We start from the raw sequence: 12,438 nt of genomic DNA, 5'->3' as shown, positions 1-12,438 counted from the left end.
CCTATAATATAGTCACCCGAGTCCAGGAAGTACAGAGAGTCCCATACAGGATAAACGCTAGGAGAAACACACCAAGACACATATTAATCAAACTAACAAAAATTAAATTCAAAGAAAAAATATTAAAAGCATGGGAAAAACAAAAAATAACATACAAAGGAATCCCCATAAGGTTATCAACTGATTTTTCAGCAGAAACTGCAGGTCAGAAGGGAGTGGCAGGATATACTTAATGTGATGAAAGAGAAAAACCTACAACCAAGATTACTGTATCTGGCAAGGATCTCATTCAGATTCGACAGAGAAATCAAAAGCTTTTCAGACAAGCAAAAGCTAAGAGAATTCAGCACCACCAAACCAGCTTTTGTTGTAACAAATTTGTTGTAACAAATGCTAAAGAAACTTTTCTAGGCAGGAAGCACAGCGAAGAAAAAGACCCACAAAAACAAACTCAAAACAATTAAGAAAATGGTAATAAGAACATGCATATCGATAATAACCTTGAATGTAAATGGATTAAATGCCCCAACCAAAAGACACAGACTGGCTGAATGGATACAAAAACAAGACCCATATATAAGCTGTCTACAAGAGACCCACTTCAGACCTAGGGACACATAAAGGCTGAAAGCGAAGGGATGGAAAAAGATATTCCATGCAAATGGAAATCAAAAGAAAGCTGGAGTAGCAACACTCATATCAGATAAAATAGACTTTAAAATAGACTGTTACAAGAGATAAGGAAGGACACTACATAATGATAAAGGGATCAATCCAAGAAGAAGATATAAAAATTTTAAATGTTTATGCACCCAACATAGGATCACCTCAATACATAAGGCAAATGCTAACAACTATGAAAGGGGAAATCGACTGTAACACAATCATAGTAGGGGACTTTAACACCCCATTTACACCAATGGATAGATCATCCAAACAGAAAATAAATAAGGAAACACAAGCTTTAAAGGACACAATAGACCAGATAGATTTAATTGATACTTATCGAACATTCAACCCAAAAGTGGCAGAATACACTTTCTTCTCAAGAGCACATGGAACATTCTCCAGGGTAGATCACATCTTGGGTCACAAATCAAGCCTTGGAAAATTTAGGAAAACTGAAATCGTATCAAGCATCTTTTCTGACCACAATGCTATGACATTGAAAATCAATTACAGGAAAAAAAACTGAAAAAAACCACAAATACATGGAGGCTAAACAGTATGCTACTAAATGACCAAGAGATCACTGAAGAAATCAAAGAAGAAATAAAAATATACATAGAAACAAATGTCAGTGAAAACACAACGACCCAAAACCTATGGGACGCAGCAAAAGCAGTTCTAAGAGGGAAGTTTATAGCAATTCAATCTCACCTCAAGAAACAAGAAAAATCTCAAATAAACAATCTAACCCTACACCTAAAGCAACTAGAGAAAGAAGAACAAAGAAAATGCAAAGTCATTGGAAGGACAGAAATCATAAAGATCACAGCAGAAATAAATAGAAACGAAGAAAACAATAGCAAAGATCAATAAAACTAAAAGCTGGTTCTTTGAGAAGATAAACAAAATTGATTTGGGTAGTATAGTCATTTTCCATTAGCCAGCCTCATCAAGAAAAAAAGGGAGAGGACACAAATCAATAAAATTAGAAATGAAAAAGGAGAAATCACAACTGACACCACACAAATACAAAGGATTATAAGAGACTACTACAAACAACTATATGCCAATAAAATGGACAACCACAAAGGAATGGACAAATTCTTGGAAAGGTACAATTTTCCAAGACTGAACCAGGAAGAATTAGAAAATATACACAGACCTTTTACAAGTAATGAAATTGAAACTATAATTTAAAATCTTCCAACAAACAAAAGTCCAGGACCAGATGGCTTCACAGGTGAATTCTATTAAACATTTAGAGAAGAGCTAACACCAATCCTTCTCAAACTCTTCCAAAAAATTGTAGAGGGAAGAACACTCCCAAATTCATTCTACGTAGCCACCATACCCTGATACCAAAACCAGAAAAAGATATCACAAAAAAAGAAAATTATAGACCAATATCACTGATGAACATAGATGCAAAAATCCTGAACAAAATACTATCAAACAGGATCCAACAACATATTAAAAGGATCATACACCATGATCAAGTGGGATTTATCCCAGGGATGCAAGGATTCTTCAATATATGCAAATCAATCAATGTGATACACCATATCAACAAATTAAGGAGTAAAAACCATATGATCATCTCAACAGATGCAGAAAAAGCTTTTGACAAAATTCAACACCCATTTATGACAAAAACTCTCCAGAAAATGGGCATAGAGGGAACCTACCTCAACATAATAAAGGCCACATATGTCAAACCCACAGCAAACATCATACTCCATGGTGAAAAATTGAAAGCTTTCCACTAAGATCAGGAACAAGACAAGGATGTCCACTCTCACCACTCTTATTCAACATGGTTTTGGAAGTCCTAGCCATGGCAAGAGAAGAAAAAGAAATAAAAGGAATACAAATTGGAAAAGAAGAAGTAAAACTGTCACTGTTTGCAGATGACATGATACTATACATAGAAAATCCTAAAGATGTCACCAGAAAACTACTAGTGCTAATCAATGAATTTGGTAACGTTGCAGGATACAAAATTAATTCACAGAAATCTCTGGCATTCCTATATACTAACAATGAAAAATCAGAAAGAGAAATTAAGGAAACAATCCCATTTACCATCACAACAAAAAGAATAAAATACCTAGGAATAAACCTGCCTAAGGAGGTGAAAGACTTGTACTTAGAAAACTATAAAACTCTGGTGAAAGAAATCAAAGATGACATAAACAGATGGAGAAATATACCATGTTCTTGGATTGGAAGAATGAATATTATGAAAATGACTATGGTACCCAAAGCAATCTACAGATTCAATGAAATCCCTATCAAACTACCAATGGCATTCTTCACAGAATTAGAGCAAAAATTTTACAATTCGTATGGAAACACAAAAGACCCTGAATAGCCAAAGCAATCTTGAGAAAGAAAAACAGAGCTGGAGGAATCAGGCTCCCTGACTTCAAACTATACTACAAAGCTACAGTAATCAAGGCAGTATGGTACTGGCACAAAAACAGAAGTATAGATCAATGGTACAGGATAGAAAGCCCAGAGATAAACCCATGCACATATGGTCACCTAATTTACAACAAAGGCAGCAAGAACATAAAATGGAGAAAGACAGCCTCTTCAATAAGTGGTGCTGGGAAAACTGGACAAGTATATGTAAAGGAATGAAATTAGAACACTACCTGACACCATACACAAAAATAAACTCCAAATGGATTAAAGACCTAAATGTAAGACCAGACACTATAAAACCCTTAGTGGAAAACATAGGAAAAACACTCTTTGACATAAACCATAGCAAAATCTTTTTTGATCCACCTCCTAGAGTAATGGAATGAAAAACAAAAATAAACAGATGGGACCTAATGAAACTTAAAAGCCTTTGCACAGCAAAGGAAACCATAAACAAGATGAAAAGACAACCCTCAGAATGGGAGAAAATATTTGCAAATTAAATGACGGACAAAGGATTAATCTCCAATATATACAAACAGCTTATGGAGCTCAATATCAAAAAAACAAACAACCCAATTAAAAAATGGACAGAAGACCTAAATAGACATTTCACCAAAGAAGACATACAGATGGCCAAGAGGCACGTGAAAAGATGCTCAACATCACTAATTATTAGAGAAATGCAAATCAAAACTGCAATGAGTTATCACCTCACACCAGTCAGAATGGCCATCATCAAAAAATCTAGAAACAATAAATGCTGGAAAGGATGTGGTGAAAAGGGAACCCTCCTACACTGTTGGTGGGAATGTAAACTGATACAACCACTATGGAGAATAGTATGGAGGTTCTGTAAAAATCTAAAAATAGAACTACCATACGACCCAGCAATCCCACTACTGGGCATATACCCTGAGAAAACCATAATTCAAAAAGAGACATGCACCACAATGTTCATTGAAGCACTATTTACAATATCCAGGACATGGAACCAACCTAAATGTCCATCGACAGATGAATGGATAAAGAAGATGTGGCACATATATACAGTGGGATATTACTCAGCCATAAAAAGAAACGAAGTTGAGTTATTTGTAGTGAGGTGGATGGACGTAGAGTCTGTCGTACAGAGTGAAGTAAGTCAGAAAGAGAAAAACGAATACCATATGCTAACACATATATATGGAATCTAAAAAAAAAAAATGGTACTGATGAACCTAATGGCAGGGCAGGAATAACGATGTAGACATGGAGAATGGACTTAAGGACATGGGGTGGGGAGGGGGAAGCTGGGGAGAAGTGAGAGTAGCATCAACATATATACACTACCGAATGTAAAATATGTAGCTAGTGGGAAACAGCAGCATAGCACAGGGAGATCAGCTCCATGCTTTGCGATAACCTAGAGGAGTGAGATAGGGAGGGTGGGAGGGAGGCTCAAGAGGGAGGGGATATGGGGATATATGTATGCATATGGCTGATTCACTTTGTTGTACAACAGAAACTAACACAGTATTGTGAAGCAATTATACTCCAGTAAAGATCTATTTTAAAAAAAAAGATTACATAACATTAAAAAAAAAAAAAAAGAACTAGTAGGCTCCTGCTGCAGCTAGTCTAATTTTAGAGCCATCTTGTATTGCAATTAGAAGTCATCAATGACAGAGCTTATGCCCCTGAATTAAGCAAGTGTGTCCTGGGCATGTGGCTTTCCTCACAGTAGATCTCCTTAGTTCTTACATGTCAGCAGGTATCACTGATGCAAATGTACCTTGAGCAGTGGCACTACTGAGCCAATAATAAACTAATCACTAGTTTTATCTAAGCTGCTCTTATTACCAAATGTGGAAAATCACTAAGATCCCAGAGCAATAAAGTTTCATTTTTTGTTTTGTTTTGGATTAGCCCTTGTGCTACCCAACCTAGTAGAGTATGTGTAAAAAGATCCGACATTGTTCCTGAAAATATTTTTCAGGTGTCCTCTGCTTTTCAGTCATGTTGATAATAAGTGCATTTCTGCACAGAGTTTGCATAGTGTAGTGTTTTTTCCACAGAGAAACTTTTATGTGGATGTTAACTATAATGACAGGATATGCAGTGTGCACTCTGTGATACCTTTTATGGGACTTTCACTTTCTTCCCTACTAAAGTGAGTTTTACTAAATCAATTGGAATTTACTATAAGTGGATCCCACAGTATTACCTATATTTCTTCTTCTCCTCCTCCTCCTCCCCCTCTCCTTCGCCTTCCTCTCCTTCTCCTTCTTATTCTTTGGGGGGGAAAATGACATATAGATTTTATGTTCACTGATGTGACTGACATTCTTTCTTCAAATAATAGCTCTGAAGGAATGAGAATATACAAACTCTCCTATTGAAACTTGAAATTAACTAGATTAGGATAGGTATTCTTGAATATTGGTATATCTAGACTAGTGCTGTCCAATAGAACTTTCTGCAATGATGAAAATGTTTTATATCTTTTTTGTCCCTTATGGTAGCCACTAGCTGCATGTGGCCACTAAACAATTGAAGTGTGGCTAGTGCCGAAGTGAGGGACAAAATTTTAAATTTTATTTAATTTTAATTTATTTACTTTTTCTTCTTTTGTTTTTTTTTTTTGGCCATGCTGGGTCTTAGTTGCAGCACGCAGGATCTTTGTTGCTGTGTGCGGGATCTTTAGTTGCAGCATGTGGGCTCTTAGTTGTGGCATGAGGGCTCTTAGTTGCAGCATTCGGTATCTAGTTCCCTGACCAGGGATCGAACCCGGGCCCCCTGCATTGAGAGCACAGGGTCTTAACCACTGGGCCACCAGGGAAGTCCCTAATTTATTTACTTTTAAATAGCCATATGTGGCTATTTGTAAGACAGCAACATCTAGACAATTTCCTGACCATCATGAAATTTTAAAGAGACTCAAGCCATCCTTTTGTCTTTTTTCTTTTGTCTTTCAGGATGCTAACCTCAGTGGGTTACTTTGCTCTGTCTCTCAACACTCCTAATTTACATGGAGATGCCTACCTGAACTGTTTCTTCTCTGCCTTGATTGAAGTTCCAGCTTACATTACAGCCTGGCTGCTACTTCGAACCCTACCCAGGCGTTATGTCATAGCTGGAGTACTGTTCTTGGCAGGAGGTGTGCTTCTCTTAATTCAATTGGTACCTGCAGGTAAGAAGTTATCCAATATTAACAGCTTACCAGGAAAGATCCACACCTTGACCGGGCTAATTATTAGTCCCTGTTCCCTATTTATGTAGCCTTTACATCATAAGTCATTCTTAAGTCAGTTATACAAGTGATAACTAACTCTGTGATTTCCCATGTTCAAAATTACTACCTTCAAATAGAAGAGTTAACCTTAGAGAATCAGAAATCACCACCTGAGAAGGAAGAGTAATGCTCCCAGTCATCCCCTTCACAGAAACATTCACCTAAACCCTAAAACCTCTTCCTCTGAGTCATAATCCCGATTCCCAATTTCTTGGTACTTTCTTGGTATTTTCAAACCTTCTCTCTGATGTGTATATTCAAGTGTTAGAGTTGGTAGTACATGCCAGTTCCAGTATAAATTCAGTGATTTTTATGGTCTGTAATCTTTAAGTAGTTAGAGAGCACATGAAAAGATATATGCTTCTCTTTTCCCCTTATGTCTAACTTTCTCATATTGTTAAAATGTTAAGTCAACAGATTTTTTATATATAGTACTATGCATAGAAATATATAATTCTTAATAATAATAAACAGGATAAAAATGATTGGTCCTTCTCTTCAAAGATTAAACTTAACTGTATTAACATGCTAACAACTGACTATGAAACTGTTGTAATAAATAAAGGTGGACAAGGTCACAGAATGCATAAATGATCTAGAATAACAGAAGAGCGAAGCTCAAAGCAACCCTTCACGCTCCATCTTTGTCCATGTCCAATTAGTAAGGCTTTGAAGAGACTGTATAATTTGGGGAATATCTTTATATTATAAAACATTCCTATACAAGCGAAAAGGACAATACAAGCAACTGTTAAGAAAGTATCACTTCTAAAAGCAACTCTGTTTACACTGGGTCTCTTTTCCAGATTACAACTTCTTGTCCATTGGTCTGGCCATGTTAGGAAAATTCGGGATCACCTCTGCCTTCTCCATGCTGTACGTCTTCACTGCAGAGCTCTACCCAACCCTGGTCAGGAACATGGCTGTGGGGGTCACATCCATGGCCTCCAGAGTGGGCAGCATCATTGCTCCCTACTTTGTTTACCTTGGTGAGATGCTTCTTATCAGTCTATTCTTTTTTTAAATATAAAAGTAATAGGTTTTCATTATGAAAAATGCAAACAGCATAGAAAGTACTGGAAAAAGTACAAGTTCACCTCTACTCTCTTAGTTCCCCAAATCATAGCCCTCAGAGGAACTACTATTAACAGTTTGGTGAGTAGCCCTTCAGACATTTCATTTTGCACAACATATATATATATATATATATATATATATATATATTTTTTTTTTCCCAATACGCGGGCCTCTCACTGTTGTGGCCTCTCCTGTTGCGGAGCACAGGCTCCAGACACGCAGACTCAGTGGCCATGGCTCATGGGCCCAGCCGCTCTGCGGCATGTGGGATCTTCCCGGACCAGGGCACGAACCCGTGTCCCCTGCATCGGCAGGCGGACTCTCAACCACTGCGCCATCAGGGAAGCCCAATTTTAGCTTTTATATTATCGAATTTATCAATCTGGAATAACACCACAGAGGGGCTTTAGTGGGATGTTCAGTGGATCTAGGATCTGGCACTCCAAGCTAAACCTCATCAAGAACTCTACTGGCGAGAGATGTAGACACAGCTCCTTATTCTTCCTAGTCATCCATTGGTTACCTACTGGTTCAAACACACATACATACACATCTCCAAAGACATATGTGAATGCTCAGAAAAGGTATACTCTAAATCCTTACAGAGAAAGAGAGACATTTTCCACACAGCTGCCCTGAACACCTGAGAAAGTACATTATTATATAGAATGGTGTTGTTTCCCCTTTGTTCTTCCCTATACTTTCAAACCATGCTCATATGGTCTAATGGTGGACCTCTGGTAAATAAGAAATGGAGGAGTCTGAGAAAGAACTTTGTATTCCACAGTAGTGGCTCCTGTTGGTGACACAGAGGCCTCAGAGAAGCTTCAAGATTGATATTTTTTTGTCAAATAAAATTCTTGGGTGTGTTATTCCTCTGTAATCTCTGTATGCAGAAGGGAAGCAAGATGAGGATCTATTATTCCCCTGTCTGAGTAACACCACATAAAGAAGAGGTGGAGTGGTTCTTCCAATTACATGTAAAACCAAGACATATAAATGCTGCAAAAAGAAACCACAGTGCCTGACATTTATTGATTTAAATTGGATTGAATATATAATTAGTTCTTTTAAGAGTCTCACAGCTCTGTGGACCAAGATTTCCACAGCAGCCTACTGGTTTGGGCAAAAGCAAAGGTCATATCAGTCATAACAGCCAGTAGCTGTCCCTGCAACATCCTGGTCAACCTCTTTCCCCTTGGTGGCCTCCCACCCCCCCCATCTCCAGTGACCTCTACCTTAAGAGGAGAACTTTGGCAGGAAAAAATTTCTATCAAAGGAACATTTATCACACATGATTAAGTAGTAGCTTAGAGAATGCCAGTTGACATGAAAGACCTTAAGATAATGCAAAATTGAGTAGGTGAATGATTATGGAAATTCAGAGGCAATGACATCTGCCAAACAGAAACTGTGGTATTTTGCACACTTTTTTTCTTCTGTAAATATTCAGGTTTAAAACTGCTCTCAAATACTGTTTGCCACCTTTACAAAATGATTCTCAAGAGCATCTGGAGAAACCCTGTATATAATTGATGTTCTTATGTCCTGTGCCTTACAGGTGCTTACAACAGAGTTCTGCCCTACATCCTCATGGGCAGCCTGACCGTCCTGATTGGAATCATCACTCTTCTCTTCCCCGAAAGTTATGGAATGACTCTACCAGAGACCTTAGAGCAGATGCAGAAAATGAAAGGGTAAGTGGAACTTTAAAAAATGATATCAGAATTCCTCAGAAAGAATAAACATGAAAGAATAAATAGGAAAATTCTGAAAATGTGTAATAAGTGGAAAGTAGCTCTATCAGATAATAAAGCATATTATTAAGCAATGGTAATTAAAACAGTATGATGGTGGTAGAAGAAAAGAAATCACTGGAATGGAATAGAGTTCAGAATTAAATGAAGAAAATATGAGAATTCAGTGTGTGATAACAAGTAGCAATTCAAAATCAGTGGGGAAAATTTAGATTATTCAGTAAAAGGTGTTAGAACATTCAACTAGCCATTTTGGCTAAATAAAAAGCTTAAATCTTACTTCAAAATATATCAGGATAAATTCCAGAAAGATTAAAAATTGAGAACTGAAAATATAAAGTGATAAATGTACCAGAAGAAAACATAAATATTTTTATAACCTTAGAGAAGGCCTTTCTGAGCATATTATGAAAAGCAAAGAGCCATAAAGGAGAAGATTGATATATCTGATTATGTAATTTTAGAAATTGTTGGTACAGCAAAAACGAAACCATAAATTAGAACAAAGGTCAACAAACCAGGGGGAAAATATTTGCAACACACAATATAGACATAGAGTTAATAAATTTAAGATGCAAGAAGGTCTTAGAGATCAGTGGGAAAAAGACAGACAACTCAGAAAGAAAACGGCAAAGGTCATGAACAAACAGTTTATAGAAAAGGAAATTTCAGTGGCAAATATATACATATAAAAGAAATACTTGTCCATATTAATTAAAGCATAAAAAATGTCAATGTCATTTTTGGCCTATGAGATTGTGCAAGGGTTTTCCTCCTGATATCAACCAATTCTGACACCAAATAGGTGTCCTATAATTTCATCCAGTTATGACTCTAATTACTCAGGGCTAGCATCAGACTCTACAGGTTAAAAGCTCACTCCCACAAGACAGCTTTCTCTTCAGATACCAGCCACAAGTAATGGTTCCCCAAGGTTATCCACATTTCTGGCTATTGGGGAGGGGGAAATTTACCCTTTTACCCCTTTAAGGTCTTTTGGCTAAACTAATCATAAAATTGACACCAGTCAACAGGAGAAAAATAAACAAATTTTAATTCATTACACAGAGATCTCTCAGAAATAGGACCTAAGAAATGGCCAAAGCAGGAAGCTTTTACACTTTTTAGACAAAGAAACAATAAATTTGAGAGGAATTGACAGGACAAAGAAACTTAGGTTTGAGTGCTTAATTAGTAAGGAATTTAAGCAAAGTTCGGGCTTGTGTAGTAAATTAGTAAAGAAGTAACAAGGTTTGTTTATAGAGATTTCTTGGCCCAGCCCTGAAATTCCCTGTCTTTGGTAATAAGGGTGTCCTTCTACCTCCATATGCAGGGATTGCACCTTTCACATGAGGGATTTATTCCCTGCTTTCAGGGGCACAGAGGAGGCCAGAGTTTCCCTTTGCATCAGCTGCTTCACAAGCAACTTCAATTCAAAATAATCAATATGCCATTGTGGCAAATTTTGGGGCAGCCTGCCCTGAGCTCCAACATGTCCAACTTGGCTACAAAGTCTGGTATTTCCACAGCCCTCCTCTTCACATTCAGGAATTTGCTAGAATGACTCACAGAACTCAGGAAAACATTTTACTTACTATTACTGGTTTGTTCTAAACAACATAAATGAACAGCCAGGGGGAGATGTACACAGGGTGAGGTCCAGAAGGGTCCAGAGCACAGGAGTCTCCATTCCTGTGGAGTTGGGGAGCATCGCCATCCTGGCCAATGGATGTGTTGGCCAATTCAGAAGCTCTCTGAACCCCAGTGTTTAGGGGATTTTATAGAAGTTTCATCACATAGGCATGATCAATATTGATTTGACCTCAGTCCCTCTCCCCTCCCTGGATACTGGAGGATGGGCTTCTAGTCAAGGCTTGGTCTTTCTAGCAACCAGCCTCCATCGTGAAGCTATCTAGGGACCCACTGAGTCACCTCATTAGAATAAGAGGCAAGACACTATTACCCTTGTCACTCAGAAAATTACAAGGGATTTAGAAGCTCTATGTCAGGAGCCAGGGACAAAAATCAAACATCTTTCATGACATCATAGATTGGCAAACATTTAAAAGACTAATGGTATGGTAGGAGAAGTTTAGATTCTAGAGTGAAACTGCCTGGCCTCAAATCCCAAATCTACTGAATAAACTTGGGAAATTTGCTTACTTTTCACTAACCTTAGTATTCCCATCTGTTACATGGAAATAGTTCATATGGCTTTTGTGATGTTATATAAGATAAAGTGTTTTTAGTGTGTAGCCATGATAAAAGTCTATATGTGAGTGGATTCTGATCCCAAACTGAACATGTATAGTGAAAGATGCCCATTTTTTATAAGTTGTTTCTTCTAATGATAAAACTACTTCAATATCAACTTTAACTTAACCAAGAACTTCATGCTTACCACTCTATTCTTTCCTCAGGAAAACTATAAAATCATAGAATACTAGCTCTAGACTCATGAGGTTCTTATTAGAGTTAAAATAATTACCTGTTCATTGACTGGAGAAATGTTTTTCAGTGTCAGTTAGGCATTTTGAGGAGAGGAGTCTTAAATATTTAATTTTCTTTAGCACTTATCTTATTTTCAGGTTTGGATATAGGAAAAAAACAAAAGATTCAATGGAGAAAGAAGAAAATCCCGAAGTTCTAATAACTTCATTCTGATAAAATTCCCACCCTATTTGGTGAACTGAAAAACAGATCCTGACTATGAAGACACTAAAGCCTTTCCTGATGAAATGGACTGACTATGAAGATTAACACTAAAATGGACCTTGCTATTAAGAAATGCTTGTCATATGGCAAACTCTGGACCACACTTACAGATAAGCTCCTTATTTTAAAAAACAAACCATTTCCAGAAAGTCCTCCGTACTAATTAATTCGATAAAATGGGTTTGTAGGATTTTTACAAAACGTGTTGGTCAAGGACTGGTAAATCCATATAAAGATTAACATGCATTTCCAAATACAAATACTATCCAAATTTCTTAAAAAGTCATTGAATTAACACAACTATCAGGCTTGGGGGTGTGTGTGTGAGTGAGTAAACCAGCATGTTCAAAATTACAGTAGTTTTTGAAGTGAACTCATACACTACTGTAGCCAAATGATTATAAGGAGTATTCCTGTCCAGGAAATTTTATATACTCCTTTGAGAGGAATTGATGGAAGATATTAATAGCATTTTACAAGTGAAATACAGCAAGAGATCAAGTAGCCTGGCTCAGATGG

General features: G+C 37.2%; 1 protein-coding gene across 1 annotated transcript in view; it reads left to right on the top strand.

The window, feature by feature from the left end:
* The window catches only part of SLC22A4 (solute carrier family 22 member 4), a gene marked incomplete at its 5' end in the record, with an annotated part of 47,684 nt that extends 35,621 nt beyond the window's left edge, over positions 1-12,063 (top strand). The window contains 4 exons of the mRNA XM_079701867.1: positions 6,054-6,268; positions 7,177-7,359; positions 9,009-9,144; positions 11,793-12,063. Of these exons, the coding sequence (XP_079557993.1) occupies positions 6,054-6,268; positions 7,177-7,359; positions 9,009-9,144; positions 11,793-11,868 (610 nt within the window). The 3' untranslated portion in view covers positions 11,869-12,063. The remainder of the gene's footprint in view (positions 1-6,053; positions 6,269-7,176; positions 7,360-9,008; positions 9,145-11,792) is intronic.
* Between the last annotated feature and the right edge of the window lie 375 nt (positions 12,064-12,438).

The sequence above is a fragment of the Hyperoodon ampullatus genome (genome assembly GCF_949752795.1).
Source record: "Hyperoodon ampullatus genome assembly, chromosome: 4".
Classification (NCBI taxonomy): domain Eukaryota; kingdom Metazoa; phylum Chordata; class Mammalia; order Artiodactyla; family Ziphiidae; genus Hyperoodon; species Hyperoodon ampullatus.
This window is presented reverse-complemented; position numbering and strand designations above follow the sequence as displayed.